The sequence below is a fragment of the Clupea harengus genome, chromosome 25 (genome assembly GCF_900700415.2).
Source record: "Clupea harengus chromosome 25, Ch_v2.0.2, whole genome shotgun sequence".
In the NCBI taxonomy this organism is placed as follows: Eukaryota; Metazoa; Chordata; class Actinopteri; order Clupeiformes; family Clupeidae; genus Clupea; species Clupea harengus.
In genome coordinates this window covers 8994709-9007747 of record NC_045176.1, presented here as the reverse complement: position 1 = coordinate 9007747, position 13039 = coordinate 8994709, and the positions used below count along the sequence as shown (strand labels likewise).

General features: G+C 41.6%; 1 protein-coding gene across 1 annotated transcript; it reads right to left on the bottom strand.

Annotated features, from left to right (window-relative positions):
• Positions 1 to 4555: 4555 nt before the first annotated feature.
• On the bottom strand, positions 4556 to 9977 carry cahz (carbonic anhydrase). The gene is made up of 7 exons (XM_012827841.3): positions 9816 to 9977; positions 9411 to 9608; positions 7974 to 8092; positions 7582 to 7674; positions 7406 to 7468; positions 7155 to 7310; positions 4556 to 5573 (listed from the first exon to the last, which is right to left on the bottom strand). The coding sequence occupies exons 1-7, from the start codon at positions 9847 to 9849 to the stop codon at positions 5454 to 5456; spliced, it is 783 nt and encodes a 260-aa protein (XP_012683295.1). The 5' UTR covers positions 9850 to 9977; the 3' UTR covers positions 4556 to 5453.
• Positions 9978 to 13039: the final 3062 nt, after the last annotated feature.

Here is a 13039-nt window from a genome sequence, read left to right as displayed (position 1 = left end):
TTAAGCATGAAAACTGAACGCAGAAAAAAGCACTGTAATGTGTTTAGATTTCCAGAAGGGGTCAGCTCAGAGTTCAGAAATGAAACCTTCTACACGTTGTCCTGTGCAGTGTGCCCCTGTATATGTGTATGTGCTCTCTGCTGATGATATACTTTCATGTAAATATGTTATCGGGCATAGGCTAGTCAAATAGAGCCTTTCCAATGTGGCAGGGGGTGATTAGACATGCTGTACCCCACCCACTCAACCCCACCCAGCACAGATGCTAGCAGCTATCACTCGTGCTCCTTGAGGCCTACCATTAGCAAGCCCAGAGCCACGGTTGGCTAACAGTGGCAATGTAGTACAGTAGAATAAACACCTGAAACTGGCAATCAGATACTAAACATAAAATTATAACACAGGTCTGTGTGTATTAGGGCTTCAATACAAAAAAAAAATTCCAAGCTGTGCATGCACTGTGCTAAGTATAAAATTGATACGATGATAAGGTTATTGATTTTTCTGGATGTTTCCACCACACATTAATGAGTTATTGACAATGACCTCGCAGCATACACAGGCAACAAACAAACCACATAGCAAGGGATAGATGAATGCTCTTAAGAATGTCCTCTAACTCTGGTGTTACTGAGATGCTTACCTAAATATTTCTCGGTGAACAGAAAATGTCAAAAAAGGTTTATTTCCTAACAGGGTGCTGAAAACTTGTTGGCCACTGAATTTAAAATCACCCACACCTGTTGCCTGGACAAATGTGCCACCAAAACATCATCAGCCTTCATGACAATGTTTTTGAAATAGGATTTGTAACCACAGTCATTTGTCAAGATATTTTATAAAGTGAAATGTAAACAACAATTCAAAAGCATTTATTTTCTTCCATGCATTGTAAATCTGTTGGTATATCATGTAGAGGTTATCCCATTTTTCATATTGTTTACATCAAACATAAATGTCATAAATATTTCTGTGTTTATATAAAATTTCTCTCTGTGTGTGTTTGTGCAGAATTAGGGCACCCACCCATCTCTTATCAGCATGAGGCTTATCTCTCCCCCTAAGGGGTGGGTCGGGGGGCTCCCTCTCTCAGACTTGGTCTTTGCAATTTACAAATAGAGGTCAGGTTAAGGTCACATGGTTGCCCTTTTACACATGCAGTAGTTGGCATATTAACATACTTGTGACTATGATAATGTGATCAAGATTACCCCTATCACACGGTGCATCAGTTCACAATACTATACAACTGCAGGGGGCATTAATGGAATGGGGTATATTGACGTAAAACAAAACATCATATTATGATCGCTGTAATGTACATATGGAAAAATGTATTGTGATCATATTGGCTGGTGACCTCTGAATGTCAGGATCAAGAATGTCTGTGTATTCACAGTTCTTTGCTGTATTTCACCATAACACAGTTTTGGAACGTCTACCTTCTCTAAATCACCCTCCAAAGGACTTCATAGAGCCACATACATACTTTGTTGACCCTGAATGACATGTAGTCATAAGAGCCCTGAACTGGTCTGCCCTCTTCAAGCAGAGTGGCATGTAGGCATAGGAGCCCTGGACTGGTCTGCCCTCTTCAAGCAGAGTGGCATGTATGCATAGGAGCCCTGGACTGCCCTCTTCAAGCAGAGTACACTGTGCATCCTGTCTGCTTCAGTGGTTCCTTATGGCTAATGTGCAAACATGCATTAATGCATCTATTCTGTTTGTTTGTGTTTTAGTTAGTCTTAGTTTGCTTCAGTCTTCTGACACTTCCATACAATGATTTTGACGGAGCACAAAATAGAGGTGCTTATCCAATAAAATGGGAAATATCGTCATTATAATGGCAAAGTATGTTTTCGTTGTTTAATACGCAATTTGTATAATACATAATTAAGTGAACACTCTAAGTTTAGGGCACTGCATACCACTGAGGAAACTTGCAAGGCTGTAGAAGTGGAGGAGTGTTATTATCTTGCATGTTTCCTGTTTTTCCTGTCACTGACTACGAAACACACCAACATACCAACCTCCCCAGTCGCATCCTCAAAGTAGCTTGTTTTTTTTGTATAATTTTTCTGAATAGCCATTCTCTATATCTGTGTGTAGAATGCATTTGCCTCACTCTCACTTTGCTCACATCCATCTTGTCAGGCTCTGAGAAAACAGCATTCATACTTTTCCCCCCTTACACTTCCCAAACTGCAGCTCTGTAAAAGCTGATGCATCAAAGACAAAGATGCTGAGTGTGTATGTGTGTGTGTGTGTGTGTGTGTGTGTGTGTGTGTGTGTGTGTGTGTATGTGTGTGTGTCACTGCTCTGCTGCCACTTCTGTATCTGCTTCCCACACGGAAGAGCCGGGATCACCAGGGGCCGAGCAGTGTCCCTCTGCAGCGTGTGGCTCTCCACAGGGTCACGGGGTTGTGGCCTCACAGCGGAGAGACCATGGCAATGTGTGACAGTCACTTTTGTGCCACCTCTCGTGGAGCTCCACTTTCTAAATGCGTGCCCATGACAGGACGTAATTGATTGGCTCTCGAATGTAGGCATTTCATTGCATGCAAGCTGCAATGTAGAGAATGCATATCACATGCACACCCAGTATAGATAACTGTCTGAACTGCGACCAGTTGTGGATTTAATTGGATTTATGGATTTATGTGTGCATGTTAAGTAGCACTGGGCATTTGAGGTTTTGGACATTTGTTATATTTGGAAGTGTGTAATCTCACACCATGGGAAGGAAAGTCTTGTTTGGGTCTGTGATTTTTCTCCTGTCTGATCTTCACCATTCGCCTAAGCCTCTCACTCCCGACTCACCCAGGTCAACCCTCCTACTGTCCTCTGAGGTCCAGGTCTTCCCCCTCTAAATCCCCCCCGCCCCGCCCCACCTCTTTTGCAGTCTTTCTTTTTATTTGAATCCTCTTTCCTCTCTGGCCTCTCTCCGTTCCCAGTCTATTCAATTACTCCCCTCACCCATCTTTCTTTTCTCCTCTCTCCACGAGCCCCTCCCCCTTCTCTCTGGCTAGTCTTTTGTTGAATTGTGCAGCACCATCCAGCCCAAGGGTTGCCCTGTCCACCACCATATGCTGAGGGAAAGTCTTCCCTCCTCTTCACACTGAGAGGAATCACAATTATTTTTGTGCAATTTAATGTTTTCCAAATACCAAAGTAGGTCTATTGAGTGTAATGCCCTCAGTAATTAGAATACGTATAGTGTCTGAGGTATAAACATGTATATATATATATATATGCATGGATGGATGGAGGTCTTTGTCAGGTAGTTTATTTTCTTTAAACTATGGTTAATTGCAGCCAAACTGAAGTTGGAATGAATACACATGGGCACACTAGGGTTGCTCTCTGATGCACCGGACGGACCTGAGGAGAACAATACTGTCATTTTCATATCATCAGGGAATGATGTCGACCCAGATACACTGAATTCAATGAGAGAGAGAGAGAGAGAGAGAGAGAGAGAGAGAGAGGCTCCCTGGCAAAGGCGCCTGAGAACCACACAGAGGACTCTTACGTAAGCATGCGTCCAGACAACAGAGCCATCCGCCACTTCTCAAAGCGTTAATGAGAAGTGGACTGGCATCCAAATGTTCCCTCATCCATGGTGTGACGCCAGGCTTGCTAAAAAGAAAGAACTGTTCCAGGGACGGGCAAATACAGCTTCTGTAAGAGGCAGTATTCAAATCGACATCAGCGCTGGCTGTCCTCAGACTTCAACAATATGTTATTTTATACGCATACATCTGTGAGGCTCGCTGAGATGGCTGAGAATCCTTTTATAAGTTCTTATCATAGTTCTTCATAGAAGACATTATCACTAGTCGTAATAACTTTGAAGACCTGTATGAATATTAGTTGCTTGGAAAGTATTCATTATTCAGCATTCAGTATTAATTTTTCAAATGGAAATTACAACACCAACATTAATTCAGGATTGATACTTCAGTCTTTGGGTAGATGTCAACATACTAGCAACTAATTCTTCCACATTACTCCACTGTCTCTGTCTGCTCTTGACGAGGTATAGTAGTATATGAACACGACGGATAGAGACTGCCCTTAAAACTGACTGGCATGTAGGTTAGACCTCAGGCCACTAACACAGGATATTATGCTCTCAAAAAAAGGGGTCAATCTCTGCTGCAGTGTGGTATTGGACTGCTGCCTCTGCGGACTGGAAGAGAGAGGTCAGAGGTCAAATTACATCTGGCTTCATGGTGGAGTCACATGACTGTGCTCCACATGCCCTGTGTCCGGAACAGATAGCTGCGTTTTTGCAGGCCACTGAGTAGCAGCCTGAAGCGAGAGCTCCAGCCGCTGTCTCATATGCGTCACAAATCTGCCCCAGGGCAAGTGTAAACTCCTATTTTTGACATAGCATCCATCAGATTCAAGTGTTCCGTAGTATGACAGCTAATTTCGACTAATACATTTTTTTTCTTTTTGTTGTTTTTTAAATACTGCTAAAGGATTAAAGTTTTTTGATCTATGTCTCATATTAATATTGCTACTTTCGAACAGAAAGAAAAGACAGTTCTTGCATTTTCATAAAATATATTGCTTTATTGGCGTTACGTTAATTTCCTTGTATAAACACTGCGTAATGACAGGTTAATTCTTCCTCACAAGTGAAATCTGCTATTACCATTCATACTCCACAAAACTAAAACATAAGTCATCATGAAACAATCCTTGTTTAAAACAATCTTCTACCCCTGCCACATGATTTAAGACACAAGAAACACTTTTTCAAAGGATCACTTGGAGAGTTCAGCAATTACTATGTGCAAGCCCTGTAGGCAGATGCATCATAGCTACATGATTTGTCAAACTGGAGGGCACATGAAATGACTACACAGACAGGCTGAGGATTAATTACAGGTGTCCTCCACTGACAGTAACTGAATGGGGGAGAAAAAAGGCAAAGTCCAATATTGGCAGAGAAACAGCGTTAATCTGATGTGAGCCTCCCCTGAGGGATTATGGGATAGGATAAAGCACTGAGGCACATGTCTACGCCAACAGATATTTCATCAACTGCTAGAGATTTTTTTATTTTTTTTATTTCCTCCCTTACATATCTAGTAGTTTTACTGAAATATGAAAGAACTAATTGCAGATTTTCAGACTAGGATATATAGAAAATATTGAGCAAATATTAAGTGCACAATCCAAGTTGAGCTCAAATTGTGAGAAACAAAACACTATTAGAGACATAACCTACACATCTAACAGCAATTTAGACTAAACTAGGAATGTTTAACAGCCCCCAAAAATGTAAAAAGCAAATAAGCTAAGTAAGACCAGTGCTTTTTTCCCATCCCATCATTAACATGACAGATGATCCTATGAGGCAAATATAAAAATGCATATACTGGTTCTAGGGCACTATGGCAGGTACACAGGTGGACTGAGGTGAGAATGTCCGTGGACGTTTACTTGAAGGAGGCACGGACCTTCCTGCCCTTCAGAGGCTGCGGGGGTCTGTAGTTATCCTGCATGCAGCAGGCTGCCTCTCCTTCACCGGAGAACATCAGGCTACGGAACTGAGCCATCTGTCGAAGGAGAGAGGAAGAGAGTGTAGAAAGAGAGAGGAAGAGAGAGGGAGTGTAGAAAGACAGAGAAATGTCATTTTGTCTGCACTTGAAAGCTGTTGCACTCACTGTCATGTGTTGGTGTTGCTGCACTGTGGCCCACACTTACTGTCCCCTTTACTCACAGCTGTCCTATTCCACTTATACAGTTTTAGGAATGTGCCATGGAATTTGTTGGAAGTCCACAAAATAGTTATGGAGCAATGTCTACTGCACCATGTGGATACGCACAGGCTTTCACACACAGGCTTTCACGCACAGGCTATCATGCACAGGCTATCACACACAGGCTTTCACACACAGGCTATCACGCACAGGCTATCATGCACAGGCTTTCACACAAAGGCTTTCACACACAGGCTTTCACACAAAGGCTTTCACACAAAGGCTTTCACACACAGGCTATCACACACAGGCTTTCACACACAGGCTATCACACACAGGCTTTCACGCACAGGCTATACGACAGCGTAACGCTTGATTAAAAAAAGCATTTTTTAAGTTACACACTATCACACTGTAGAATGCTAGTGGTCAACCTTCACACGGCATAAGCTTATCACATACAAAGATGACGTTAGATAAGAGGCCTGCTGGTTACTGAGAAATTCATGGTGATATTAATATATGCCACCGTGAGAAAAGAGCCATGTCTTGTCAACTTAAACAACCACTTCCCTTTCGACTCACAGGGTAAAAGCCACAAGCCTCAAGCTTCTGCACAACCTGTGTTTTGCCCTTTGTGTGCACTGATCTAAAAAAACACTTTTTGCACCTATTGTGCAACTAAAATTCAACTTGAGGGACACGTTACTCTGAAGTCTCAGTTTGGAAATTCATGTGGGTGTAGGCTGAAGCAATGACTGTGTCTAAGTAGGCCTACAGCAGGTGATATGAGCTCCCTGTCGGACATTAGCACTATGCAGTGTTGAGATAATGCAATCTAGCTGGACAGAGGGGAGCTCACAGCCCATGGCGTGTGACTGCGTAAGAGTTCCAGGCTTAATGTGTAGACCTACATTCGGTAAATATTAACTCTAAACTAACCCTCATTCAACCTTGCCATAGAGAATATTGGAGTCATTCTTTTGTATTCACACACCCTCACACTCACACACACTTTTTTTTTGTGTGTGGGCAATAAGATACCTTATTCCTCAACTGCACACACATATTCAGGCCATGCTATGTTAGAATAGAATATAAAAGCAGGATACTGTAGTGTGTTATGCTACCGGCGTCAGAATCAGCGTCTGATGCTACCATCAGAATCTGGTAAACAAGATGATTAACCAACATCAAAATAACATCAGAAATAATAAACTCAACCCAAAAAATCCTAACACACTCTACACTTCAATAAAGAAAGGCCTCTGTCTGTCGGAGTCCCACGCTAGAAGATTTAGGAAAGAACCATGAAGAGAACTTCCTTTGATCTTATCAGCACAATCTAAAGTGGCCTCAAGGTGTGACAAGTGCCCAGCTCAAGAGGGGCTGAGTTGCTGATACCGTCAATGCCAGTGTGATGCCGTGGCACTGTACCTGGGCAGGGCTGACACTGATCGGCTGACGAAGAACGATCCAGGTGACACTCTCCAGAAGTGGGGGTGTGGTCAGAGAGCCATCATACGTCCAGTAATCCAGGGAAGGTGGCAGCAGGATTTTGGGGTCAAAGCCTGCGAATGTTGTCTGCTTGCCCTAGAGATGTGAAAGAGTCACAAAAGACTATCAGATCCTTGGATCAACCTCCAGCAACCTCCAGCAGTGTGAAATGATTGCAAACAGTTTAGTACCTTAAATTTGATGGACTCCACAGCATCTAGAATCTTCTGCAAGCTTGGGTTGGCAGAACCAATCTGAGAACAGGGGGAAGGCACATGTTCACACACATGCACACTGACATCAACAAACACAAGTAGGTGTTGGGAAGTATATTTATTTTTCATAAAGCACATTTGATTAATGGTACCTTCAGGAACACTCCAACCACGGCAAGACCATCAGGCTGGCCGGCAGCATCACCAAAACTGGGGTATTTGGTGTTCCAGTGTACCAAGTGAAGCTGTGAACGAAGAAAAAGAAGAACTGGCTTCAAAATTCTTTAAAGTTCCTGTTTCTTAAGCATGAAACTGTGTGGCACCGTACGTATTACACATCAGTACTTCCTGAGTAATCATCAACATGAGATAAGACATGAGATGGCATGGGTATGCTGTTTTGCAAAGGTCAGATGTTTCCACTCAGTACCCAGAGGGTTGCATGAAAGGAAGGTGTGTTTGTTAAAGTGTTGAGACTGCTGTAACTGAGCGCTTAAGAGCCCTGTGGAGGGGGGGGGGGGGGGAGTGAGGCGCCATGCTGTACCTCACAGGGGAACTTGGTGCCAGCAACAGTGTGCTCAGAGCCTCGGTCATCACTGGCCCCCCAGTGGAAGTGGAATTGCCTCAGTCTGTATGTCCCAGAGATGGGCCCTCCAGTCAGAGCTACAGAGAGAGAGAGAGAGAGAGAGAGAGAGAGAGAGATAGAGAGAGAGAGAGAGCGAGAAATAGAGAGAGCAAGAGAGAGAGAGAGAGAGAAAGAAAAAGAGAGCAAGAAATAGAGAGAAAGAGAGAGCAAGAAATAGAGAAATTGAGAGAGAGAGAGAGACAAAGAGAGAAAGAGAGAGAGAGAGCGAGAGCGAGAAAGAGAGAGAGAGAGAGAGAGAGAGCGAGAGCGAGAAATGGAGAGAGAGAGAGAGACACAAAGAGAGCTGCTAAAACAGGTGAATGGGTAAACACACAGGCAATTCCTATCTACTAGTATCCATAGGAAACACATTAAGTCTTCTGTCCAAATGACTAGAACCGCTCCAGCACACAAAGGATGGAGGGAATATCTGGTGCCAAAGGGTCTTCTCTGCCGCATCACTGCTGTAACTGCACATACCATACCATAGTGTCTAATGTTTCTGGAATTTGTCTTTGGACGTGTGTGTTTCGGTGGATTTGGGTTTTCTTTTTCGTGAGGAAACTATAGAGAAATCACTCATAAACACTGAACTGGGCATCAGATCTCAGGGTACAAATTCCTCTTCAACACGCTGAGGGAAAGAGGAATATTTTTTTTCCTCTGGAATAAAAGAATATATTAGCACTCCTGGACACAAAGAACCGAGGAGCTTGGACGTCCATGGCAGAGCCAATGGAATGCTGAGCGAGACTGAAGTCCAGCCCATATTTTGAAGAATCAATGGCCAGCCACCTCTTATCAAAATGTGTGTTCACACCCTAAAGTACACAAAGACCTTCACCAGAATATTCTATGGACTACTATGAAACCAATGTCAAATGTCCAATTAAAAAAAAATACTAAATCTAAACTAAAACATTCATAAATCTATTAAAATTATGGGAGACAATTAACAGGCATTCATTCCCAAGCTTAATTTAGAGGAAATCTAACTTTTTTCCTAAATCTAACTTTAGAAATATCTAATTAAACTTCGAAGGACAAGCAATACTGCAGACATAGTTTATCAAATGTTCGCGCACAGGCAAACGACCTTGTGCATGTGGCTGATACAACAAAAGAACATAACGTTCCTGCTCTCACCGTGGCACAGAAGGACCCCAACATTTGCCTACTTATACAGAAGTCCCAACACACAGCACAAGCAGCCGACATAGAAGACAAAGAACGCGCTGCATGACTCCTCAGCATCTATCTTGGCGCCAATATCAAAACAGGGGAAAATATGATCCTCTGTAGCCGTTCAAAACTTTTACACTCTTTAATCTACATAAAATCTTCTGAATCACTTACTTGATTTGTCTGCTTCATCCAAAAAATCCACTTGGAAGGAATGGCCATTGTTCAGAATGCTTTGGGAGGTGGCAGGATCATACTTAAGTTTGAGAGGCTTCAGAGCAGGGTCATGAGGCGCTTGGCCAGGGACAACATCAATGGGTGACTGCCTGGGTCCGTTAGCGATGGGGAAGCCATCACACCACTTCTCTGGTCCTGAATTGGTTGAGAAAAAAAGATAATAGAAAAACAAAGTTCAGTACAAGTCATTTGTTGAAGAATGCTACAATGCCCTTGGCATCCCATGAGGTAAAAACAGTTATATTTTTCATTATAACACATTTTTTAGTAAAATGTATATAATAGTCAAGGCGTTTACTCTTTGACCTTTTCCTTAACCTTGCACATGTCACTCATCCTCACCATTAGTAGGTCCGTAGCCCCAGCCGTGAGACATGGCTAATATGAATTGTGATATGTACAGTCCTCAAAAACTCAGATCTGGGTACTAGGTACTTCTGTCTGACACACTGTGCGAACAAGTGCTAGGGTTTTTATAGACCTGCTGCTGCTGCCAGTCTCGTATCTCAGATCAGTGGGTTTGGCCACATGAGCTTTGTGTTGTCCAGGCTCAAACAGGAGGAGTTACAGCTTCGGCAGTCAAAACGAAGCTCCGATCATTTTTCATCCTTGTCGTTGTCCTCGCTTTTTGTCTTCAAAATATTTATACTGGGTGCGCCTCACTTAATTGATGAGGTTTCATACGCCGAAAATGCAATAGATGCTGCTGCTGCCTCAGCTGCTCTGTTGGTGAAAGCAATGAGCGCATTCCAGGCAACATCTCCCTGCCAGGGTTTTGATGTCCTTCAGTTAATTATACTGGGTTTTCTGGTGCGGTTCCTTCTATTCGCTTTTTTAGAATGCGTTTTATAGGAGTTTCTAAATATAAAGCCTTTCTTTTGACTGCAAGACATGACCGATTTACTGACCTTCTCAAGAACGTCCTGTTGCCGTGTACCACCAGTAGGCTACAGCAGCCTGAGCTAAATCCTGAAAGACATAACCGAAAAAGCGACGTTGTGCCACCAAAAACATCACCGAACACACAGACACACAAAGAGCAAGCAGAGGTACGGCGAAATTAAATCACGCAAATGGTACATTTGATGAGCCGCGTGATGCTCGCACTGTAGTCGGCTTATGTCCCCGCGTTTTTTTTCTCTCTCTTCCAAAGCACATTTTAAAGGGCCCGATACATTCTAAGAGCATTTCAGGTCTCGTCGAATCAACTGGAGCGTTCCAGTATTCAGGTGTAAGCTATTGGTTCAATAACTGCGAGACTACTTGCGTTATAATTTCATTCTAAATATTATTATAGGCTAAGGTATATCTTGTTTTAAATGTCCTTCGATTTTCGAAAGGATGCAGTGCACTTAAGTTAGGAATATGTAAAGCTGTCTGAAAAACAGCTTTAATTATGTGGACCCTTGTATTTCCTACCTTTTATTGTGGACTTACACTATATTGCTTAGCCATTATAAGGCCAATTTCTAGGTAAGACAATGATCTGATCTCTTAGTTAATTTGAAGCTCGTATTATCCTTAAAGCCTGAAATTACTTGGTCACAAAGCTATATCAATCTTCATGGACACGAACCTGAATCACCCTGTCTGGGATAATTGCATTCTCAATTCAAGTCATTAGACTGTCCTCTAGTTTGGCCAACGGCCAAGGTACCAGCTGATGTATTTATTCTGTCACTTGCCTCCATCTTGTGGTTAAATATATTACTGCATGTCCACGTATGTACCAGGCAACGGGAATGGGAAGAACATGCTCATAACAGTCTGTTTAGTGGTGTGTGTGTGTGTCTGTGTGTGTGAGTGTGTGTGTGTGTGTGTGTGTGTGTGTGTGTGTGTGTGTGTGTGTGTGTGTGTGTGTGTGTGTGTGTGTGTGCTTCATGTGTGTAGTGCGTTTTACATTTTTGACAAAAGCTTAGACCAAGAAGTTTTATGATTTTTGTACTATTTGTAAGGCATTTGATCTTGAAAAGAAATCTGGAATGCAGCTAGCTACTCACAAATACTATATTGTCAATTCTGTATAATACAAATATGTCACTTTAAAATACCTAATCATTTAAACATTTATTTACATTAAACTGTTCATGAAAAACAAACAAGTTTCACTTGACAGAAGCACCAAAATATGCAGCAAATGTGTGTGCTTATCATATGGACACTTAGTTAGAATTCATAGAATACAATTCATGGAAATACAATGGGCCTCCAGGATACTTTATTAAAATAATATATTTATATTATATTGTGTTTCATTTTTGGAGGGGAAATATAAAGTTTCTTTTTTTGTTTTTACCAAATTAGAATTGGGTGTTAACGGTTGATGAGCAGAAAGTGATACTATACTCTCAGATTGAACATTTGGACTGTGAACAGTAATAGAATACATTTGGACTGTGAAAAGTAATAGATTACATTTGCTGTCAATATCATAAATCCCCTTGATTTTTGTCCTGTCTTCTGATCTGATCTGCAGCACCTGTGTCTAATATACCACATATGTATGACAGACTGCGTTTGATGCAGGCCACCATGTATTCCTCTGTGAGCGCAGTACCCAGCACCAGGTAAGGCAAGGTATTCTCTGAGCCTTTGGGTGGCTACCTACACCACCAGGTGTCAGGGTAGCATAACTTTACCGAACAGTCAATGGACCATCCCAGCTCTCAGCCCTGTAACCTTAAAAAAGAATCACTTAGTTGAATGCATAACCACTCCACCACATCACAAAGGACCTTAAATATATTCTTTCCCATGTAACATTCATATGAATTTATAGTTTTTAGTTCAATTAAAGTGACTGAAACCATTTTGGTTTGGATGATGGCTTCTTTGTATTCGAAAAATGAATCTCGCAGCAGTTTTTAATATTTTTAATATCACTGCTGGATCAGTAATAAATAGGTTTTACAATGAGGGCAAAAATCTATATTCATGTCAAGGAACCTCAACGCAAAGGCATAATTACAATTAAAAGCCAAGTGATATACCATAGATAATGAGTAAAAGCACATTTCCGCTGAATTGTGTCTGAAATGACTTTGCACCCAATTCTTTAGAGACATTCTTTAGCATAAGCATAAGATCAATGAGTAAAAACTTAAACCTCAGAACAATTGAATGCTAATTTAACTGAACATTTTACAGCAAAGGAAGAAGTAATTAAAAGTTTCTCTGGTTATTATCCATTAATTCAATCACATTTGATTCACAATATTATTAACAGCAAATAGGACAAAAAACAGCAGATATACATTTACCAAACAAAACAAGAAATAATAAAACAATTGTATCTTTGTGTATTATGTGATGTTTGGTATTAGTATAGCATAGGTAGACATGTTTGGGGCAAATATTATGTACGTGCACACACCCACACATATACACACACCCATGAAAGGATATTAGTACATTAAAGTAATCCTAGACCAATAGCCAGTAATCAAAATTAAAGATACTACCTCATGGAGAAGGGCAGGATTTAATATTGTTACATTATTTATTTGGCTTCAGAAGTGACAAAGAACTGAGCTGACTGAAGGAGGAACCCTTAGTGAAAAGGTTGG

Coding starts and splice junctions, on each gene's coding strand:
- cahz (XM_012827841.3), bottom strand. CDS start 9,849: ATGTCTCACGGCTGGGGCTACGGACCTACTAATG. Junction 9,609..9,815: donor GGGCTACGGACCTACTAATG/GTGAGGATGAGT, acceptor CAACCAATTCAG/GACCAGAGAAGTGGTGTGAT. Junction 8,093..9,410: donor GGATGAAGCAGACAAATCAA/GTAAGTGATTCA, acceptor CTCTCTCTGTAG/CTCTGACTGGAGGGCCCATC.